At 42.3% G+C, this 24519-nt stretch overlaps 1 protein-coding gene across 2 annotated transcripts; it reads right to left on the minus strand.

The window, feature by feature from the left end:
* Positions 1–11930: 11930 nt before the first annotated feature.
* LOC106922811 (sushi domain-containing protein 6) lies at positions 11931–22939 on the minus strand. 2 transcript variants are annotated; one of them, XM_014995516.2, is made up of 5 exons: positions 22783–22939; positions 17215–17316; positions 16226–16423; positions 13664–13796; positions 11931–13307 (listed from the first exon to the last, which is right to left on the minus strand). In XM_014995516.2, exons 2-5 carry the CDS (start codon positions 17306–17308, stop codon positions 12980–12982), a joined length of 753 nt encoding a protein of 250 aa, XP_014851002.1. In that variant the 5' UTR covers positions 17309–17316; positions 22783–22939; the 3' UTR covers positions 11931–12979. The 2 variants fall into 2 exon arrangements, with proteins under 2 accessions (XP_014851002.1, XP_087867736.1); XM_088011610.1 differs by having other exon boundaries at positions 17215–17312; positions 22783–22934.
* Positions 22940–24519: the final 1580 nt, after the last annotated feature.

Below are 24519 nucleotides of genomic sequence, written 5' to 3' on the forward strand. Positions count from 1 at the left end.
CTAATTCAGAAGTTTACATACTTTAGGTCAGAATCAGAGATAATTGCCTTTTAAAACTTTTGGGATTTTTACCCATAATCCTCCTGATATGTCATTCATGATGAAATGATTGATAATTTGATCAGTTGCTCAGTACTTGAATTGACTTTCTACCAAATACTTTTTCACTAATTTCTTGGATGGATACTTTTTACTTTTACATAAATAAAAATATGTTGAAGTGTGTAAACTTCTGATACTGAAGATGCTTAGAAATTAATCTGACAGATTCTCTCACTATTACAGCAGTGCATCATGGTCATTGTAGATAGAAAAAAGGAGGAAATTTACACCAAAACACAATTTTGAGATTAAGCTCATAAATTTTCTAGAAAAAACTTGGTAATTTCAGTGTTTGGAAAGTTGAAAATTTGCTCTAGATCTCTGAAATTTCCAAGTTCCTTCTCAAATCTGAGGTAAATCTCAAAATTTCAAAAGCCAAAAATGTTCCACTTTGGAAAATTTTCAACTTTTGAAAGAAATGTCTCAAGTTTTTTCTAGAAAATTTCTGGGACTGATCTCAATTTCAGATTTTTTTCTTCTTGCAAATTGTCAACTTTACTCAAAGTTTCAAACGTAAAAAAAATTAAACTTTTGAAGCTCAGAAATTTCCACATTTAAATAATTCTGGAGATTTTAGAGTCCTCTATTAGGAAATATTTGACTTTTCAAACTTGAATTGTTCAGAAAAAACTGGACATTTCTGAGATAATGTATGGTCAAAATGTATGATTTTTTTCTTGCAAATTTGTGACTTTTCAAACTCAAACTTTCAAGTTTCTAGCAAATGTTAAACGTTGGACAGAGTTTAAAAGTGTCAAAGCGTGCTGTGGCGGTGCAGGAGGCCTTGGTCCTCAACGTGGCTGTCGCCGGTTTGTCGGCCTGGCGACCTTTGCGGCATGTCTGCCCCCTTCTCTCGTTGCCCACTTTCCTGTCAATTCACTGTTGAGTGAGGGCCGCTAGAGCCAATAAAACCTTTAAAAAAAAACTCCAAAATTTTCTAGAAAATTTTGGAGATTTCTGCAATAACTGTCAAAGATTTCAGTTTTTTCTTGCAAATTTTCAACTTTTGAAACAGAAATGTTCAAGTTTTGGCCCTAATACGCCGCCATACATTACTGAGTCTTAAATTTGGTGAACCTAACCGTCCTGAAACAAGAAAAGTTTGGTTCTGGTTCAACTTCAGTGTGAAGGCCCAAACGGACCATGATGACGTCAGAACTGCCCCCGGCGGTTTCTGGTAATTTGCCCTTTTGCTGCTCCTGCCTCTGATTCACCTCCTGTTCGCTCAACCAGAAACATTTTGTGACTAAAGGAGGGACATTTCGTCTTTTCACCTCCGTTTCTTCATCCATTTCTCTCATCTGCCAGGACGTGACGTCATCGCGTGTAGACGCGCCCGCAGCCGTTGCAAAACAAACGCTGGCGTAATTTTTAAACTCCTCTCTTACATAAAAACAATAATTGCCCCACGGTCCCACGTGGGAGAAGGAAGTGTTGGTCAGGATCATTCATCGAACCGAGCTGACTGCTTACAGTAAGCCGGACCGGACCGCCGCCTCCACTCCTGACTCATCGATCCACTTCCGCTTTTTGTGGTCGGAACTCCGAGGATTCAAACCAAAGCAGGAAGTGGGAATCTAAACTGGCTACTACCGTCACATGTCAAGTTAGCGTTAGCTGTCCAGTCTCTTATTTTTCAGTTTTTATCACTGTGGGACAATAATGGACATTTCTGTTCTATTCTACCAAAAACTTAATTTCCTGAAATCTTCAGGATCATTAAGATGTTTTTGGTAAATCTGAGACTGGTTCTCCTTATTGCTGAATCATGACCTCTGACTCACATTCATCTGTAGATTTGGGCCAAGAGTTGGAAAGTAAATAGTTACATTTATTTAATTTTTTTTTTTTTTTGGGGATGGGGGGGGCGGTTATTGTAAACATAATAGTTTCATGTATGGTTAATATTATGAAGAATTGCTACTCTTACTTCAGCAAAATTTACAGACTGAGAGTAACTTCACTGAATGAAGAATAAACATGTTTCAACCAAAAATAAATGGAAAGTTTATGTTGAAGTGAGACCTCTTGTTTATGCACCAGCTTTGTTATTCTGTTATTTACTATCTGGTGAGTCTGTCGGCCATTTGGAGGTCAGGTGAAGGTGAACATGTATGGAAACTACACATACAATCACTGGAAGTAATTTATCCATATGGTAAGACTCGATTGCAATTAGCTTAAAAGTCCATTTCAGGGTGTGTAACATTTTCAAAGCTATTTATATTTTTAGCCTGTTATTCAGCCATCAGATTGATGCTAATTCATTTTCTATCCATTCAGTTTTCAAGTGTTTTAGTAAATTTAAGCAATATTTCCTTAGAAATATGGCTGTGCACTCTGACGGTAGCAACTTTTAGCAATGAGATGCTATTTCAGGCTTTAATAGCTTTGCTGATATGCTAACTGAACACAACAATAGTCTTTTCCATCAGATCGCTTTTAAACAGAAATTAACCCCTAGTGGCTTTATGTAACAGAGAGAAGAGCTCGTGTGTCTGTGTGAGTTTTGATCGAAATGATTATAGTGATGGTTGTATGTATTTTTGATTTTGTTTGGAGCCACCTAGTGGTGTGATGAGTGACTGCATGCAACGGGTCCGTCAGGCACTCTCGCGGCTTCCTCCACCAGAATTCTGAGGAGCGCTGGTGGAGGTAGGTGCGAGAGAGGCAGCTCTTCACTTCTTTTTTTACTTAGGGTCATATTTTTCTAGTTCAACTATTAACAAGGTACTGTAAGAATATTTAACATTTATAAATATAATTTGTAAAGTTTTCTTGTGGTTGGGCTGGAAAAATGTGACCCTATGAGTGGGAGCTGCGCCGGTTGGTGTTCGTGGCTGACCACTCAGTCACGGCGCTAACTGTGTCTTTTATTTTTCAGCCTGTCGGACCACTTGGCTGCAGTCAATCACATTGTGAGGAGTTTTACATCTTTTGTTGTGCTAGGTGGGTTCAGACAGTGAATTTGTTGATAAAAATGTTTGAGTGTTTTGACTGTTAATTGATGTAGCTGTTGTCTGTTATTTTACTGTTTATTGCTGTTGATGTTATTTTTGATTGATTCATTGCATAAGAATGTTTTGTTTTAGTTTTGAAAATTTGTTAACAGTTGTAAGTGTTGTTAAACTATACGATCACATCTAAAAAAAAAAAAAAAAAAAAAAAGAAATAAAAGAATTCTGAGGAGCGCTGGTGGAGCCTGTCGGACCACTTGGCTGCAGTCAATCACATTGTGAGGAGTTTTACATCTTTTGTTGTGCTAGGTGACCAACAACACAATAAGAAGAGTTACACTGGTGCCGTGACTCTGTGATTCCTGATCAGCTTGATGCTGTTCGCCCGGGTTGCTGTGTCATCTACCTACAAGTTACCTCTTTAAGACGTGTCAAGACACCTGAGCCACAAGGTTAAAGGACTGAAGGCAGAATATTGGCTTCATTGCCAATAAGTGACTGATTTTTTTTATTTGAGTCTGTTTTATTTTCAGTCTTCCATTTTGAAATGGCAGAGAGATTCCAACCAAATGTTAAAAATGTGAACAGTCAACCCTCCTTTGGGAGAGGCAGAGGTGTAATGGGTCTCACTTTTCAGTCAGGTGTGGCAGTTGGGTCAGACTTTTGTGCCTCACCCATGTTACCTGCAAGTAATAGGCCTCAGGGATTAGCTTTCTATCCAGCTGAGACACCTATAGGGCAGATGTCGTTTGGGGGCCCGAGCCACTCTACATCTACTGGCCATGACTTACACTTATTAAGTGACATGATTTATCAGTTAGGTTCACAGATTGGAGAGTCCATTGCAAATAAACTGTGTTCTTCTGGTGTTGCTGGGGAAAAAGAAACCCAAAATGCCTCCTGTTTGAAACAAGATGGTGCCCATATTGAAGACACTTCTGTCTTTGATAGTCAAAAATGCAACATCATCGTAACATCAGAAACAGCACCTCCAATTTTTAGAGGTGAAAACTCTGACAAATATACTGTTACTGAGTGGGTTGAAATGATGAGAGGTTACCTTAGAAGGCAGAACTATGATAGTTCCACTCAAGCAGAGGAGATTATGGGGAGGCTAATGGGCAGAGCCAGAGATGTGGTTAAGATTGGTCTTAAAAGTAACCCTGGTTTAAATGCTACATGCTCCCCAGATGTGATTTATAACATGCTGATACAATACTTCAGTCACACATCCTCCTGCCTGCCGCTGCAAGACTTCTACTCCACACTGCCATTTCAAAAAGAGGATGCGTTTGACTATTGGATTCGGCTCAACAAAGCTGCAGATATGGCTGAAGAAGGTTTAAAGCGTCAAGGAAAACAAACTGATGATATGAGCAGTGAAATTGCTAAAATGTTTGTAAAACACTGCCCTGATTCAGAACTGGCTTCAGTATTTAAGTACAAGCAAATACATGAATGGACCTCAAAAGACATCCAGGAGAGGCTAGATGAGCACCAGAGAGAGTGTGTGTCCAGGATCAAAACACCAATCCACAAACCATCTGCAACCCCACTGTTCTGCTATGACACACACATTGAATCCCAAGTCCCTGGTGGTGCACAAAGATCAAATAATGTTTTGTGCTCTTACAATGTACAACCTGCCTCTGAGGCGCCACCAAATTCATGTTCCCCTGTGATGGTACAGAACCAGCAGCTGGCCGCTACATTAGATTCCCCTTTTCCACAGTCTTACCTCCCTGTCCTGCAACCTGCAAAGCAGCACTGCCAGTTCTCACAAGTGCAGTGCCAACCTTTTGCTCCAGTCCCACAAAGTCAGCAGCTCAGTCTCCCACAAGAAGGAGCCATGCTTGGAGAGATGATGTCTATGCTCAGGCAGGTACTTGATAAAGTTCAGGTTGGTGGCCAGGTATCATCTGCTCGTCACAAGCGCACATGGGGTCGAGCCAGACCTGTTATAAATTGCCGCATATGCAATGATGACAAGCACACGACAGAAGCCCACTGCCGTTCAGACCGCCTTTGTTTCACATGTTTCAGTCCTGACCACACAAGGCGGTCTTGCCCAAACAGAGCTGTCCCAACAGACAATGTGCAGGGAAACTAAGCGACCTGTGCCTGGAGGGAGGCCGCATGGGTCAAAGTGATTCCTCCCACATATTTGATGCTGCTGAACTGTATCAAAATATTCAAAGACTAAATGAGTCTGGAAATATAATTATACAAGACACACAAAAAGTCAAGAAAAGTGACAGTTTATTCTACACAAATGTCAAAGTTAATGACAAATTAACTCTTGGTGCCATGCTAGATAGTGGTTCAATGGCATGCTCATTGAGCGACGTAGCCCTACAGTCACTGATTAACGCCGGTGTTGTAATCTCTCACCAGGAGGCCACTGACATTGTATTTGTAGGATGTGGTGGTTCCAGAGTAAGACCGACTTCAATAGTAGATCTGAACATGGAGATCTATGGATGCCAGTTGTCAGTCCCCACCTTTGTTGTAAAAAACCAACAGACTGATCTGCTTCTGGGCTCCAATGTCATCAGGCGACTGTTACACCTATTAAAGAAAGACTCCTCTTACTGGGCAGCAGTTTCCACACCTCGCAAAGGTCTCCCAGAACTCGAGGAGTTCCTCTCCCTTCTTGCTGGCCTGGACCGCTGGTCTGGAGAGAATGTCCCAGACAAAGTTGGCACGGTGAGATGTAACACAGCTGTTACACTGGAAGCTGGCACTGAGTATCTTGTATGGGGCAAACTTCCCAAGGGCACAAAGTTGTCACCTGGTTTGACTGTGATGTCTGAGCCCACATCGTCACATTCTGCTCCCCGTGGCATTTTGGTGGCGAGAGCTGTAATACCGCTCTGGGGAGATGGGTTAGTCCCTCTCAAGATTTTAAATGCTTCCAGTGGTCCTGTCACCATACGCAAGAACGCTAGACTGGCTGATATATACACCTGCCTTGCTATGGAGGACCTAGATATACAAGATGTAACATGCTCATATCAAACCACCTCTGTCAAACACACTAATGTTGATTCTGCAATAGAAAACAATGACAATATACAGGAAAAACTGAGAAGTGCTGGTCTAGGGGATCTGGACCTACAGTCTTGTGATGTGTCAGATGATTGGCGGAGAAAGCTGGCAGATCTGGTGATCAGTTATGAGGATGTCTTCTCCCGCCACCACTTAGACTGTGGAGAAGCAAAAGAATTTATACACAGGATCCGGCTCACTGATGAGAGACCGTTTCGGCTGCCCTATCGCCGCGTGCCTCCTGCTGAGTATCAGAAGCTCCGTCAAGTCCTGAATGAGATGGAGGAGAAAGAAATTATACGGAAATCGACAAGTGAATTTGCCTCACCTCTTGTTCTCGTTTGGAAAAAGAACGGTGACTTACGGATTTGCACAGACTTCAGATGGCTCAACAGACGGACCCTGAAGGATGCTCATCCCCTACCACATCAGGCTGACTGCTTGGCTGCCTTGGGAGGAAACATGTTCTTCAGCACAATGGACCTCACGTCTGGCTTTTACAACATGCCACTCCATGAAGATGACCGTAAATACTCCGCCTTTACGACACCCATGGGGTTGTATGAATACAACAGACTTCCCCAAGGCCTGTGCAACAGCCCAGCCAGTTTTATGAGGATGATGACCTCAATATTCGGTGACCAGAACTTTCTCAGCCTGCTATGTTACCTCGATGATTTGCTGGTGTTTGGACCATCTGAGGAAGTAGCTCTCGAGAGGTTGGAGATGGTGTTTGGTCGTCTCCGTTACCATAACCTCAAACTGGCTCCAAAGAAATGCTGGTTGCTGAGAAGATCTGTGAAGTTTCTTGGTCACATAATTGACAAGTCTGGTGTTTCTACAGATCCTTCTAAAGTAGAGTCCATCAGCAACATGCTCACTACAGATCTCATGGAGCCAGATGGTATCACTCCATCTCATTCCCGCATTCGATCATTTCTCGGCATGGTCAACTACTACCAACATTTCATTCCAAACTATTCTGCAATTGCCAGACCATTGTTTGACCTACTGGCTGGTGCAAAACAGAAACGCAAACCAAAGATACTCACCAAGCGAAAACTCCAGTTCCGCAAATTGACTCCAGCTGATTGGACAGACGAGCATCTCTCTGCATTCATGGAGCTTAAAGCAGCTTTGGTTAACTCCGTAATTCTGGCCCACCCAGACTTTAACCGCCCATTTGTCCTGTCTACTGATGCATCGCTAGATGGTTTGGGTGCAGTCCTCTCACAAGTTCAGGAGGGTGAAAGTGTGGCTCGTCCAATAGCATTTGCTAGCAAGTCTCTCACACGTGCTCAAAAGAAATATCCAGCCCACCGTCTCGAGTTTTTAGCACTGAAATGGTCGGTGTGCGACAAATTTAGCCACTGGCTAAAAGGGCATGTATTTACAGTGTGGACAGACAACAACCCACTCACCCACATTCTCACAAAGCCACGTCTGGACGCCTGTGAACAGCGATGGGTGGCAAAGCTGGCTTCTTACGTCTTTGATATTAAATATATTCCTGGCTCTAAAAATGTGGTGGCAGATGCCTTAAGTCGCCATCCCTTCGTCAAATCTGCTGTGGGAAGGAGACTGTTGCAAAGCCCATACAGCCAGCTACTTAATGAGGCCCTCCCTGTTTCACCTGGTTCAGTACAGGAGGCTTTCAGACAGTCAAATGCCAAAGACCAGGACTCCAACATGTTGCACTCACCTGACAGCACAAAATTTCAGTCCTTCACAAAAGAGGATGTTCATGCTCTTCTTGAGACACAGAGTGCATGGGAGTCTGCTGTTAGAGTACGAGCTGTTGACACCCTTGAACATCTGCCCCAACTGATCCTCCCATCTCAAGATGATCAACCTGTGTTTTCAGAAACTGTATTGAGAGAAAAACAGCATAACGATCCTGTGTTATCAAGAGTGTTACATTATGTTGACCGTGGCCGTCGTCCTTCAAGAAGAGAAAGATCGAATGAACAAACAATGGTCATTAAGTACCTCAAACACTGGGAGAAGTTTGCTGTGTCTAATGACATCCTCTATAGACTATCTAAAGACCAAGTTACCCGTAAGAGACGCTACCAGTTCGTGGTCCCCGATTCCCTCAAGTCTGACGTTCTCAAAGGGATTCACGACAACGCTGGTCATCAAGGGCAGTTCAGAAGTTTGGCTATTGCTCGTCAGAGGTTCTTCTGGCCCCATATTGACCGTGATGTCAAAGAGTATGTCCGTCAGTGTCCCAGATGTGTCGTCGCAAAGTCCCCTGATCCAGATGGTCGAGCACCTCTTGAGAGTATAAAAACATCTGCACCACTGGAGATTGTGTGTATAGACTTTTGGACCGCGGAGGATTCTAACAACAGATCCATTGATGTACTGGTTGTAACTGACCATTTTACACGGCTCGCTCAGGCCTTTCCTTGCCGTGACCAATCTGCAAAACAAGTGGCAAAGCAGCTTTGGGACAAGTACTTTTGCATCTATGGTTTCCCTGAGAGAATCCATTCTGACCAAGGTCCATCCTTTGAAAGTCAGCTCATAAGCGAACTGTTGAAAGTTGCTGGTGTGAGAAAATCCCATACGACCCCCTACCATCCAATGGGTAATGGCAGCGTGGAACGTTTCAACAGAACCCTGGGAAACATGATAAGAGCACTTGCACCAGATGCAAAACAGAATTGGCCAAAACAACTTCAGACATTGACCTTCATGTACAACTGCACAGTCCATGAAACCACAGGCTATGCCCCTTTTTATCTGATGTATGGGAGAGTGCCACGCCTCCCTGTTGATGTGCTTTTCAAGAACATCCTCCAAGATCCTGAAATTGGTGGATATGACAAGTATGTACTGTCCCTGACTAAAGATCTTCAAGAAGCAATGGCCATAGCTCAAAATCATGCTAACAAGGAACAAGATCGACAGGCTGGTCTCTACAATCGCCATACTAAAGGGAAATCTATTGGGGTCGGCGACCGTGTTTTAGTATCAAACAAGCGTGAAAGAGGCAAACGCAAAACTGCTGACCGCTGGGAGTCTACAGTGTACACCGTTGTGGACATGAACCCTACAACTCACACATACCAAATAAAACACCCCACCACCGGTCAAGTTCGAGTTGTGCATCGTAACCTCTTGATGCTAGTGAACTTCTTGCCTGTTGATGCATCCGGTGAGCCTGTCGACTCTGCTGCCGTCACACCTGAAAGCTCTGACATTAACACTATTTCAGATGCCCTGGGATCAGTTATTCAGGAAAATGATTCAAAAATCAGAACACAAGAATGGGTCAGCTCCCTATCTGATAAGCCCCATGATGTTACCCCTGTGAATGACTTTGTTGGAGACGTTGTCTCTGCAGCACAGGCAGACGGGGGATCTCCATTGGTCCCTAGTGAGATGGACTGTGACAATAATTCCTCAGATGCATCAGTTGACAAACAGAGTGTTTGTCCACACACTTCACTAGTTGCTCAGTCTGTTACTGACACTGAGCCTGACACTACTTACACAGTTAGAACCCGTGTTGGTAGAATAGTCAAGCCTGTCAATAGACTGATCCAGGTGATGACCAACATGGCTGCTAATGATGATGCTAGTCAGCTTTTTGACAGGGTTTCTAACTCAGTGTTTCAAATGTTCCAGCAAAGACATTTATAGTAATAGATTATTTTCTAATCTGACTTTTCCTTGTCCTGAGTTTTGTTTTGTTTTTGTAGTGTATATTACCATTGTTGGTACAGTTCCAGGGTTAGGGACTGACCTCTTTTAGTTTTGGGCATGGATTATGTGGGATGTAGGCTGCATCCTGCTTCCAGGAGCTGGCAAGGAAATAAGGCGCCATTTTCTTGCCACTTCATCCTTTGTAAAGGATACTACTTCAGTTGGACCTTGTATATTCATGACAGCCAATTCATGTGATTTATTTATTCATTTATTTTCCATTATGGTGATAATTATACACTTTAATCATTTTGGTCAAAATTCAGCAGGGGTGGGTGTAACAGAGAGAAGAGCTCGTGTGTCTGTGTGAGTTTTGATCGAAATGATTATAGTGATGGTTGTATGTATTTTTGATTTTGTTTGGAGCCACCTAGTGGTGTGATGAGTGACTGCATGCAACGGGTCCGTCAGGCACTCTCGCGGCTTCCTCCACCAGAATTCTGAGGAGCGCTGGTGGAGGTAGGTGCGAGAGAGGCAGCTCTTCACTTCTTTTTTTACTTAGGGTCATATTTTTCTAGTTCAACTATTAACAAGGTACTGTAAGAATATTTAACATTTATAAATATAATTTGTAAAGTTTTCTTGTGGTTGGGCTGGAAAAATGTGACCCTATGAGTGGGAGCTGCGCCGGTTGGTGTTCGTGGCTGACCACTCAGTCACGGCGCTAACTGTGTCTTTTATTTTTCAGCCTGTCGGACCACTTGGCTGCAGTCAATCACATTGTGAGGAGTTTTACATCTTTTGTTGTGCTAGGTGGGTTCAGACAGTGAATTTGTTGATAAAAATGTTTGAGTGTTTTGACTGTTAATTGATGTAGCTGTTGTCTGTTATTTTACTGTTTATTGCTGTTGATGTTATTTTTGATTGATTCATTGCATAAGAATGTTTTGTTTTAGTTTTGAAAATTTGTTAACAGTTGTAAAAAAAAAAAAAAAAAAAAAAAGAAATAAAAGAATTCTGAGGAGCGCTGGTGGAGCCTGTCGGACCACTTGGCTGCAGTCAATCACATTGTGAGGAGTTTTACATCTTTTGTTGTGCTAGGTGACCAACAACACAATAAGAAGAGTTACATTTAGCGGATGGCATTTGTACGTCAGATTTACGGGACTACCAGAAATGCGTGAATACAAAGGTTCCGGTAGGTGTTAAAATTTTTAACGCATTAAAATCTATATATTAATCGAAATTGACTGTTAAGTCCCGGCTCATATGTACGCATAACTTATTGGCATTTTAATGATTAAAGCGTGTTATGATCAGTTACTCGTCCTGTTCATCAATATTTTTTACTCGGACTTAATTTCTTGGACAGTTAATTTTACTTCAGTAAATATGTTGAAGTAATGCTACTTTCGAGAACATTTTTAGCTCCGCCTCTGATTGGGACATCATGTGTTGGTTATTGCGAAAAATAGACCGATTACACTTCTGTCATAATTTAACATTTTACAACCCTGTGCTTTTGGGATGTTTTCTCGTCTTAATTTTTTTTATTTATCTTTGGATTTACTCATATTATCTTTAAATATTATTAGAACCATTTATAAATCAAATAAAAAAAACACACACACTTAGTCCACTATATGCTGTTCTGCTGAAACAATTACTTTGGTAACTTGAAATTTCAACACCTCAACATAAAAATAAAGCAGAAATCCACCTATTTTTACTTTTCAAACCCAGATTTTCTCTTTCCAAGTGAAAAAAGTCCGGATTTGAGGAACTGTTAGCTCGACTCCCCCATTAAACATCTGATTCTCTGAGCTGCGGCTCCCTCTGACTGTTGGATGTGGTCGGATTCTGAAACAGTCACATTTCCTGCAATAAATCCTTTTTTAAAAATCTCGAAAGCGAACCGAAATGGTGCAAATGCTATAAGAAACCAGCGACACGAAGCAAACCTCATCGGAGTTTCGACTAACCTTCAGCAGGAGAAAAATCCTTTCGACTGGCAAATACTCCCAATAAACTCATTATGTTATATTTAAGCTTTTTAAATTTAATTTATTCACCTTTCCTGGTGATTAAAGAGGAACCAGCCTCGCTGCGTCTCCGTCCATCAAAACTTTCACAGCTGAAACTAATTACGTCACAAATCAGACCAACATAAACGCTTCAAACATTTATTATATTAGAATTCTGTGCAATAATACAATGTACAAATAATCATCTGCAAGTATTACAATCCTTTTAACAGCTACACAAAATCAAACATTAAATACATTCAAGGTCTGTGAAGGCATCCCTGCAGAAATAAAAACAGGGAAGTGTCCGAAGCTTTCAGGTCATTTAAAGATTTTTTTTTGCAGGTTAAGAAATAAAAAGCAAAACAAAAAAAGTCCATTAGTCTGATTTAAAGAAAATCAGTCTTAGGTAGTAGATTTAAATGTTATATTAAAAATATAGATATTTACATTCTGCTCTCCACTGATTACAACAGAAACCCATTTGATTCTTCTCATCTCTCGATTTATTTTATGTACAATTAATAAAACGCTTAAATTACTTTAATAAATCTGTGCACCACTGTCTGATTGCACCTGAAGATGTGCAAAAGTCCCAGACAGGAATGGCGTAGAGTCGATCGCCATGGAAACGGGAAACGCTCCTGTAACACAGCCCCATCACTGAGGGGAGGGAAAAACGACGTCTCCAGAACTGAAAACACGCCAAAACATTTACATAAATTAATGTTTAACAGCTTAGAAACCGGCCAGGAGGAAAACAACATTGAGCCCAAGCCTTACATTCATAACACACACACAATACAATCAACATTTCATTTAGAAAAACGCTCCAGTCCTCAGCCAGCTCCGTCGACGCACTGGGCGCTGCGGTGGGGGCGCCAAACAGCGGGGATTTTTTTCCAAGTCAGCATTTTTTGAACCTGTGTAAGTGTTATGATTAATAACAGAGGCATGTTATTGACTCATGTAGCTCAACGTACAGAGTCCTGTGTTCTGTGCGCCGACGGCTGGCCGATCGGATTTAGTCAGCTTCGTCTAAAAATCATTTCCGTTCTGATGCCGTGCAGCTGCGGCCAATCAGGAAAAGTGCAGGCGGTGGAGGAATCAGCTGCTCCTCCTTCATGTTCATCAGATGAAACGCTGAAGATCACCAGCTGTCACAATCGCGTCTCCACAGGAGCTCCTCGGCGATCAAGTGTCCTTATCGTCCGATAGATGGCGGATGTTCCCGTCGTTCAGCCGGTCTCTGGATCGGGACGATGGCACCTCTTCGTAGGGCGGAGGGGCGTTCTCCGGGCTCTGGATGGACAGCAGGGGCTGGTGGCTGCCGTCCGGCTGGCCGGCTGGAGGCGACGGGCAGAAGCCGGGTTCCTCCTGGGCCAGCAGGAGCTGGGTCGGTCCCGGGGCGGAGCAGGGAGGGATGCGCTGCCCCCAGCTGCCGTACACCGCCTCTTCGTAGGACGGGAGAGAGACGGAGAGGCCGTCCACCATCAGGTCCAGCTGGTCCGAGGAGCGGCGGCTGCGGGAGACAGGAAGAGGAACCTCACGTTATTTAAAGGTAATTAGGAAATGAGTTTTCAGTTCCACTTATCGTCAGTTTCCTACAATGACTTGGGCCGTGTGGAAGTGGCACAAATGAGTTTTGTTTTGGGTGAAATGATCGGATGTGGGCGGCTCAGACCGACATGAAAATGTCAGAGTTGGTCATTTTGCCTGATGTGTGAACGTAGCCCAAATGATTTTATTTATATAGATTCAGTTACTGGACCACAAATCCATATTCAGATCCAATTATCATTCAATTCAACCCAGTTTGGATTTCAAAACAGTTTCTGTGGATCAGATTTGGCTTCAGCTGCTTGGCGTTCTTCTTACCCGTGCGATCGGCAGGGGTAGAGGCGGGACTTGACGATCAGGCAGGCGGTGGTGGTGAGCAGGAAGATGGACACGCCCACCGCGGTGGTGGCCATGCTGGGCATGTCGCCATCGGGCTTCATGCTGGGCCCGTCTGTGGAGGAGGGCAGAGACGCAAAAACGTTAAAAAAAATAAATTAAAACGATCACAGGTGGAAGAAACTCTGCAAAACAAACTGAACGGTTGAAGCTCGGAAAGAAAAAAGGAGTAAATCAATTATTCCCTCTGGTTCTGATGTGTCTTTTTTTATACATTTGGACAGTTATGATGTGTAACCATGGCAACAAGGTATTGCTTTCACAACCATTAGCAGCTGATTTCAGAAGCTCAAATAATATCCGAACTACGACCCCAAACCCCCGAGGAGCTGAAAAGGACGAATCCTGGATGCAGAGAGAAAGAAAGTTCAAACCATCTGTTCCAGAAGAGGAGCAGCAAAAGCAAAGGAGGAGGATTAGCAGAGTTTGCTAACAAACGATTGTGTCATCCAGGACACGTTACTGTGGAATATCGTCTCTGCTGCTAAAGGTTCACAACTTACTGTGAAGATATGAGTAACAAACATTTGGGGTAAATAAAGTATTTCTGAATTTAATTCTTCTGAACAAAACTTTAAAAATAAAAACTAGCAAAACATCCTAAACTAAAGGAGATTATATAAAAACACAGGTTAGGATTTTAAAGGATTAATGTAGTTCTTGTTGAGAGACTCCAGCTGTTTGTGGCGTTTTGTTGCCAGTAATGTCTGTTTTCAAAGGACACAGGGAAACGGGGTTCCACAAGGCTGAGTGCTTGGATCCCTTTACTTCATAGTAAAACTGGAGCCCATTTGGTTCAAATAATCCACTAATGTCTCAGATTATTACAACACAGAGCAGTCATGTGCCATTCAGGGACCTCCAGTCATCATCATCCACTGCAGAAACAGGAATTTGCAGCTTCTGTTTAATTGTTTATGCATTTCATTATATTTCTGTAAAATATTTAACTTGACTCATTTATCAGCTGGAATATGTCATTTTTTTTCTCTGCAGGTTTCCATCGGTCTGAAAGCTTGAAGGAAATCTATCTCGGTTAATTTATAGTGGCTTTGCCCGCTTCCTCTTTGTGCGCTCTGACTTCCTGTTGCTTCGCGTTCGACTGAATGGCGACAGAGGAAGTTGGAACAGTTTGAGAACAGTGAAGCTTCTAGTTCCTCTGCAGCGAGTCAGAAAGTCTCTGAGCGGATCTGCTAAATAGGTCAAAAGATAACGGTGATAAAGTTGCTGCGTGTTGCTAAAGGAGCAAACCGGGGAGATTTTCAGGGCTAAATCCGGCAAAACTATTAAAATAATTTTAATAAAATTCAAGAGACGTTATCCTCTTGATTTTCACAGACAAAGAAACTACAGTTTTTTTTGTTTATTTTGGGAAGCAGAGAGAACGTGAGCAAGTAAGGGAAGTTGTGCAACCCCAATTTTAAATGTTGGAATAAACAGCAAAGCCTCATAAAATGACTAACTGCTGTTCAGAGTATCTGGGTCAGAAGCGACCGTGAGTCAGTAGATCATAAACTGAGAAACGCCGCACTGGGTCAGCGCTACGGGAAACGTTTAGAGTTGCCCAATAACCTCTGCACCAGAACTCGTACTGCAAAACAGAATCCTGCCAATTTTTCTGTGAAATATGCATCGAGTCGGAGCTGCATGAAGGTTCCTGCGTTTTGTGTAAATGTTCGACTTGGTCAGCTGAAATGGCTCTTCCCCATTTTATTCAGAGCCTGTTTTCTTCTGCTTTTAAAGTTCACTTAGCAGAAGTCCTTTTATTCATTCATTGAAATGATCGTGAACAGGAATTAAGAAAACAATATCCAAAAGATTCTTTCATAATGTTTGAATTGGACGTTTTCACTGGAAGCTGCAGAAACTTTTCACACTTCCAACCATTACGACATCTCCATGTTCAGCAAACTGCATGTCATCCTTCCAGAGAAGTTTCCAAAACACGAACAGAAGGGAGATCAGCAAGAAACGGGTGGGGAACCACAGGGCTGAGTGATCGGACTCCTTATCTTGATGGGTTTTTTCAGCTGCCGTCTTCCAAGAATATTTCCTAATCACATTTTTAGCTGTTAGGAAATGTCATCATAACTAGTAATATTAATGACAAGTTACGCCCACCATGCACATCAGCATAAAAAGCCGTCATTATGACGCTGTAATCTGAAAATTTAATCCCTGCTAACCTAGCGTTAGCTCCTCGTGGTCTTTTGCTAAAGACAAACGAGAAATCCTCTCCATTTTTGTTTACATTTCTTCAGAGGTTTTTGTGTTGTTTCCTTCAGCAGTTCTTGGTGCAGCGCCCCCACAGGTGAGGAGGGGAACAGGTTTTTAAATTAGTTTGGTTTGTTTGACTCAGTGCAGCAACAAAGAATAACTGCAGCTAAAAATATAACAATTTTGGTCCCAATTGAACCAAATCCACTGGACTATCGGCCTCAGATTCATCATGATTATCTTCCGTTTTACTGAATAAATTCGTACCTTTCATGGGGATGCAGGGCGGGATGGGGGTCCACCTCCCCCGGTGACACCTGGAGCTGGGCTTCTTGTTGCCCGTGTGGTATCCGTTCTCACAGAAGATCTGGATGACGGTCTTGGGAGGAAACCCGCGGCATGGAGACGGGTCGCAGCGGAAACCTCCATGTTCTGGTACCAGAGGGTGAGAGCAGTTCAGCCGGCCTGCAGGGTCAGAAACAGGTCGACAGACAGGTGAGCGGGTTCTGGAGCTTTCTGGCCAATCTCTGATCTTTAAAATGCCTGACCTGCCGATTCCAATTTTGAACAATTTTCTTTATTTTTTATAACAATCAATTTCCATGTTTTTAAATCAAAATCATTGAATCGTTGCCAAACAAACAGGGCAAAGCAAATGAGGCAGATTTTTTAAACCTTTGCAGAGGGAGAAAAAGATTGATGGGATCTGGCCGATCACAGATATTCAAAAATTTATTGATTTCTTTGTGCATAACTAACAATTACTTTCTGTATTTGGTCTAGAAATTTCAAAGTTTCAACTGTTAAATCAAAATAAAGAAAACCAGTCAAAAGGTGATGGACAAGAAGTTTTTTTTCCGGCTTCACGGTGATGTTACATGCAAGTGAAAAGTTCCTTAAAGTTCCTTATGTTTTCTACGTTGGCGTAGAAAACATTCGCTCCCTCGCCGGGACTTCCAGCCGTTACATCACCGCGTACGTTATCGCCTCAAGGCGAGTCAGAAAAACATTTTAACTTCCTACGTGTTAAAATGATAGTTTAAAACCAATGTAATTATGAATAAACCAGGTTCAGAGGAAAAAAACTTTTACAATAAGTTAAACCAGACGGCAGGTTTCAAACCTCCAAAACACAAACACGTTTAGCAAGAAGACAGTAGAAAAAAAACACAGTTTCACATTCAGTCACGATCAGAATGAGTCAGAATCAAGCCATAAAAAGGTCAAAGGTTGCCCAGCAGGTGTGAAGAAAGTACCTGCAGAGAGGAGCGGCGAGGAGACCAGGAGGAGGAGTCCACAGACGAGACAGATGCGTCCGCTCGGCCATGAATACTGGACTGGCGCCGACATGAAACTTCCTGAAGAGATGGAGAAAAATCCCCGACATACTTAATATTTTCACACCGAGTTATTCAGAGAATCAACTGGCCTCTTAGGATATTTTTAAATCTAAAGTCTAAGACCAAAGAGGACATGTTGGTTTCTGGTGTCTCAACAGAGACTCTTGTTTCTGGGCAGCTGAAAAACTGGAGCAGCAGCTTGAAAACATAAAACCAGAGCAGGAGGTTTCAGGGCATTTCACAAGAACTCTGAACAGACGTACAAAAACACACAGGTCAACATTTATACCCAGATTAGGACTTTTCATCGACTTTCGTTCAAATTGGCAACTGTTTTGTTCCCCCAACTCTACAAAAAGGTTCTGCCGGATCAGAACGGGTTTACGGTCCCATAAGGTCCATCGGTCTGCAGAAGTCAGGTGAATATCACAGAAACGCTCCAAACACACAAGTTGGTATTTCTACCCGTTAGGACTTTATATTGAGCTCCATTCATTCATTTAATTTATGCCTGACCACAACCAAAACTGGATTCATGTCATACTTAAACCATAAAATAAAAAAGCAGGTTTTATGCATTAATTCAACAAAATGCTTACAACTTCCTGCTATAATAGTTAAAAACCACCAAATATGCCTTAATACCCTGCTAGCATGCAAGTCTGAGCTTCAACGGTCACTGAGCTCAAACCACAAACCTCATCCTGACTCTCCACCGATGAGAGGCAGGAGGGTCTGCTGGTCCCACATCTGAAGGTCTGTGATGTTTATAGTGTTTTATCTGAGGCAGGTTAAAAACAGCATCGATTTCAAAGTAAAGCTAACCGTGTTTATACTCGCCTTGCTGCACGATTTAGCAGAAACGCACTAAACAGAGCATTTCATGGTAAAAATATCACAATAATAACCTTTGGGAACATGAGTGTGCGAATACCACACACACACACACACACACACACACACACACACACACACACACACACACACACACACACACACACACACACACACACACCGCTAAAATGTTTATTCAGTCTTGTGTTTCTCCAAGACGTTTCATTTTAAATGCACAATATATATTTTTTGTACAATCTTGACTTAATTACCGCTCTGAGGTATCAGACTCAAAATTAACAATTAATCGATTAATTGATTATTATTTAAATTAATTGTTTCAGCCCTAATTTTGACATTTGTAATTTCTCTACAAAAGAAATGAGAAAAAATTATTCAAATCAGAAATCCAATCTGCAATAGGAAAAAAATATTTCAAACAATCCGTCGTTTCAGGTTTATTTTAAATGATTAAAATAGATTTTTCAACTCTACTGTTTCCAGATCAACATTTTCTTTGTGTTTGAGCATTTACTGCTGACCTTTGCACCTCATCAGGCCACTCACTGGATCCGTTCAAAATCAACAAATAAAAAAACAGATTTCACCCCTGAAATGTTTCTGCAGCACAGAGAAAACCAACCCTGATAAATTTCCCCTTTTATTTCAGTTAAATGGATGCAAAATTATTCCTATGAACTACTCTGAGCTTCTGCAGTAAAACTTTGACATCTTCTCCACTTCAACATGAAACCCAGCCTCACTGCAACCTTTCAGCCGACTCAAAGTGAAACCCCTCACCTGAGAGTGTTTACAGTTTCAACAGAGCCCATATTGACCGACACTCATCTGGAAAACATGCAGAGCTTCTGAGGTGATGCTTTCTGCCCCCGTCTCCTTCATTCCCAGACAAACACGGCCTGTGAAGCGCCAGACCTCTGCCAGCATCAAACCAAATGCCACAGTGTGTGAAAATGTGGGTGTGTGGGAGTGTTTTCGCCGCCTTCGGTGTGTGTGTTGGGAGCTTTCATGTCAACAGGGATGCCAGTCATCCTGAGAGCAGCGGCGGGGAGGGCCCGGCGCCACCGCAGCACGAATACGCTAACACCTCCATCTGATGCGACCTGCGTGGGCGCGCCGCGTCTTAGTCAGCGCTGATATTAGGCCTGCTGCTGTCAGAACCAGGAAGGCTGCAGAATTAAAGCCACTGATCAAACATTCAAAATGAGAAAATTAGCCTCAAGTTTGTTTCAGCTGCAGGAAAACTGGAGGAGAAAATCATTTCCCTCGTCTCAAATTCAGAATAAGGAACATGATCTGCGTGGAGTCCTAAATGTCAGATTTCCTGCAGATATCAGCCATTCGCAGCCAGGAACGAGACGCTTTTCATGCAAGTTGTGCTGCATCAGCCTCTGCTGTGACGATTCACAACGTTTCCAGCAGAGCTGCAACCTTAGTAATCAATTATTCTATCGAACGATGATCATTTGGAGCAAAGGAAGCATCTGCCACTAAAAATAATGTTTACTAATCTGTTGATTAAAAAAAAGATAATTGGATCATAAAAGGTGCTTAATATGAGTTTGTTTTACTAAGTTCGAACCAGATGAAGGTAAAACTGCAACTTGAGGAGTTCTGTGGAGAAAACAAACAAAGAAGATTTTTCTCATTTTAAATGCAAATTGTTTTTATGTTTTGTGAAGTTTGGCTTAATTATTGGTCTGAGTTGTTCGTTTGCCAAAAGAAAAAAAAAAAGAAAAAAAGAAAAAAGCAGCGGTTTTATTTCTAAGCCTTTAAATCTGCTGAAGTTCTGGATGTTCCAGATCAGAAAACCAGGATCTGGTCCTGAAGTTGCACAACGTTTTACTGATTTCTCACACAACCGACACTTTCAGCATGCTGACATTTCCTCCTGCAGGGTTTTCGCTCCGGCTCAAACGTTTACAGCAGCAGGTTGTGGAAACACTTAGCACACGTCATCAGGCTGGATGAGGAGCATCATTTGCGGCTTTGATGGCCTTTTCTAGGAAAAAAACCTTCCGGGACACAGGAAGTGATGCGCTTTGTTTCCAGCCACAACATTCGACTCGTTTGGCACAAACACAGGAAGACGAGACGCAGCGTGAGCGACGCTGCTGCAGACAAGAGGAGGAGTTGTGAGGGGAAAACCCTGAGCAGGAAGAAGCTGCAGGACGGACGGCAGAGCCAAGTGGCTCACATCTGACAAACTGCGTTTATATTAAACCTGCAGTTTGTAACTATTTTTAATGACATATTTGTTAAAACTGTCACCATGTCGTGATATACGAGTCAGATAATCTATAAAAAGATCAATCTCCTACACCTCCTCCCTGAGCTGCTGTTGCCTGAAGAAATGCACCACAGACCACCAATCAGAGCCAGGAGGAGGGGCTTAGCGCTGTCAATCACCCTGATGTACTCCCTGAAAAATGTGCTAATGGTGGAGAAACAACTTGTATTTTAAAAAACAATTAATTTTACCATCAACAGTGGCTATGCTAAGCATTGACGGCATGCTATGCTAGCAGAGAGCAAGAGGGATCAGGAGGTTGAGCAGCACCATACCAGATTGTGATTGACAGCACTATAACCCGCCTCAAAGCTCTGATTGGTTGGTTCACAGATTACCTTGAAATTGATCAACTGAATTATTCATATGTTTTTTAATGACTTATCGCGATTTATAGCTCATTTACGTGTGATTTTAACTTCTGATTAAATAGAAACACTGCAATTGCTTACTTGTTTTTTAGACGTCTGCAGAAAATAGACACAGATTTGCGTGTATTTGTAATGAAAACGCTACAATCAGGCTGATCAGCAGCTGCAGCGGAAGGCTGGATGTTTACATGGGCTGCCGTCGTCTCCAGGTGAAAAAACCCACAGCGAGGCGTGATGGAGCCCACGGCTCCACATTCAGCTCTCTGGGATGCAGAAAGCTTTGTTTTTGCGCTCATATGTGCAGTCAGCTGTGAGAGAAGCCATTCAGCATGCTTCTGCACAGAGACAATGCTGACAGAGCATAACGGGATGGGCTTTCACCACATCCCTGCTCTCTGACACAGATCGGATCAGAGCGACTACACCAAAATAACCTCAAAACACAAGCAGGTGAAGCTTAAAACTGCTTTGTTTTGGGTAGAAGCCGAATCCAAATTGATTTTTTCCTGAACTATGCACCCCTCGGTCATGGAGGGAGTCACCAGAAAACATGAAAACTCAGCACTTTTATCCAAAAGAACACTTCTGCAACATCAGTGTTTCACTTCTGCTCCTAAAGTTTCGTTTTAACCTTAATAAAGGTTAAAACGAAATTTCGCATCAGGCTTTCAGCTTGCAATAGCGCACATTTCTGGTGTACAAACACATTTTCTATTTAAATAATGCAAGCAGGGCCGGATTCAGGAGGACCTGGGCCCTGGGCTGAAGCCAGTTTGGTGCCCAAAACATACAAGGTTTCATCTGCAAATTACTTTAAACTGATCATCTTTTGTTGTCGTTTTTAAAGCACCTTTTGAAGCTTTAGAAAATGGTAAGATTTGAGAAACATCCTCAATTTTGACAAAGAGTTTAGGTGTTTTTGACTTTTCTCAAAAAGAGTCAAAGCACCAAGTACAGGTTCTGATGTAGTGAACTTTGCATCCACTAGAGGGTTAGTCCAGGGGAACTACATTTTTCAGAGACCAAACCAGAAGATGGAAACAAGCTTAATTTAAAGTTTACTTTTTTGCAACAGTTTATTAAAATTTGCATGTCATTTGGATGGAAACATAGCTATTGTTATGCAGAAATGTCGCATGTAAAGGCCTTGTCAACATAGAACTAGTTTTTCCAAATTTTCTGAATTTATCCTTTAAAATTTCTAGAGAAACAACAATAAAAATTTTAAATCCCATCATAAGTTGCCAATATTGTGGTGGTAAACAAAACATCCTCTAGCATGCTAAAGGGTTAACCCTTTAGCATGCTATGTGCGCCTAGCTTAAAAATCATCAGCCGATTTCAGTTGTTGTATAAGTCCAGTGAGTAAAACAACCAATAGTTTTTTATATCATGTTGATAAGTGTTTTTTTTTGTTTTTTTTTTCAGTGTCGAAAGGGTCAGAAAATATTGTTTTTTTCCGGATTTAAAGGAGTATAAATACAGGTTATCAAGCCAAAGTTTCACGTCGAAGCATATCTGGGGTAAAATAAAAAAAAAAAACCCGTGTGGGTTGGGCACCAAACCGCATCCTACTGAACGCGGCCCTGCACAGACCCTCATCTCATCAGCTGGCCTCACGCTCCAGTCCATCGGTATTAATCCGTTAGTTTGTCCAACTACATTTACTCAGTAATCAATAAAACAGGACTCCTCATCAACAGCCAGGCAGAGGAAAACTCGCTTTGAATTGACCCTGTAACCAGTTTCACCGAGGAAACATGGAAAAGTGAAACTGGATTTTTTTTGAAGGCTCCGTTTGGTTAATGTAAATAAATGAGCGAATAAACTGAAATGGTTAAAACAGGAGAGCAGAAGCGTTCAGCTCTGCTGGTATTCTAGAAATACATGTAAAATAAATCCCTCCGTCGCTCATTTAAAGGGGTTTCGTGTCTGAACATGTCCTGGTAAACGGTGAAAACGCCTCACCTGTGGGGCGGCGGCGCGGCGGGGCTGGCAGGCGGACTCCCGGTTCGGTTCCAGGCTCTGAATGGGGACGAGGCGGTCGGAGCTCCGCGGTCAGCTGACGCTCTCTGCTCCTGCTCAGCAACAAGTGAGACCTTTTCGGCTGCTCCCCTCGCTTTGACTCATCTATCAGCTGGGCTTCGCAGCGACACCCCGGCCTCCCATTGGCTGCTGGCGGCTAAGCCCCGCCCGCCGGCGCGGCGCCGCTACATTCTGGAAGCGCCGTCCCTTCTTTTCACCACAAACAGACCCACATATTAAAGAAAGGGGAAACTGTGGCCAGATAACGCTTTTAAAATAAACATTTAAATTGAGAATACCCGGAAGGAAGTAAAATCATCTCAGGGCTGCTTAGTGATAAAAGCCAGACTTCCTGCTGCTGACTTTTACCCAGAAGGACTAAAGAAAAACTCCCAGAAGCTAAACTGAGACGATGTTCAAAGAATTGGTGCATACAACCTCAAAGGTATTTACTCAAAACTGCAACAAACAAAATGTTGAGATTCCGTGAGCTAAAGCTGAAAAATTAGCTTTCATTTTATTATAAACATTACATGAGAAGTCAGACGTCAAATGTTGAGTCAGTTTCTGACTGAACAGATTCCTGACTGAACTGTTTACTGACTGAACTGATTCCTTACTAACCAGATCCATGAATGAACACATTCCTGACTGAAAATGTTCACAAAGTTCCCTGCCTGAACTGATTCATGGATGAACAGGTTTCTAACTGAAGAGATTCACAACTGAACTGATTCATGAATGAATAGGTTCATAAATTTGCTCTAGAAACTGCTTTTGACAAAACTTTTGAGTTTTTGAAGTGTACTGGCCGAATCCTGGCCACTCGCTCAGGTTGGTTCATCCTTCAGTTTCAACATTTTACTCTGTGTCAAATTCTCCCATTAAATTTTGTTTGTTGTTGCAGCATTAAGATCAGGTGGGTTAACCCAGAAACGGACCGGAACCAGAACATTTTACATTCTGCTTTGCAGCTGCAGCAAAAGGTTTGATGTTTGATGTGGATCTTCTGGTCTCCAGAACCACAAACACCCAGCTGTCCTGCGGTAAATAACGGCACAGCTTCTCATTAAAGGGGACGCTCCGTTCTGTCCGCCTGCTGCAGCAGCAGCAGCAGCAGCAGCAGCAGCTCCAGCTCCAGCTCCAGCTCCAGGAGCAGCAGCTTCCACCCAGAAGGCGGAAGTGCTAAAAATACAAAGCTGTGCTGACTCTGCCTGTTGCCTGTAAGACGGCGTGGAAACAGATTTTTTTCTGGGTTTCCACTGAAGGTTGCGTCAGAAAGCAGGTGAGGAACCAACAGGTACGGCGGCGACCTCAGAACAGGAGAGAACGTCTCCAATCCTCAGGAGAAATAAAGCAACCCCGACTTTTAATGAATGTTTTAATAAACCTTTAAGCACAAAAAAGAACATTTCAGAAAATCATTTTCAAACACACTAAATGTTTTAAAATAAACTTTTGAAAGTCAAACTTTCTAAAATTCTGCTTTTGCATGTTTAGAAAGGACTTGAATACAAACACAGCCTGTAAAAAGTCTTCACTCTTGGTGCTTTTACCTTTTATTGCTTTTACAAATCAATCCTGATCAGAGCTAACGATTATTCTAGTAATCAAATATTCTGACCATTAATCGATTAAAAATGGGACATTCTGCAAAATTTACATCTAACCATGCAGTTC

Source organism: Poecilia mexicana, unplaced genomic scaffold (assembly GCF_051168715.1).
Source record: "Poecilia mexicana isolate PSO_F unplaced genomic scaffold, ASM5116871v1 scaffold_13, whole genome shotgun sequence".
Lineage (NCBI taxonomy): Eukaryota > Metazoa > Chordata > Actinopteri > Cyprinodontiformes > Poeciliidae > Poecilia > Poecilia mexicana.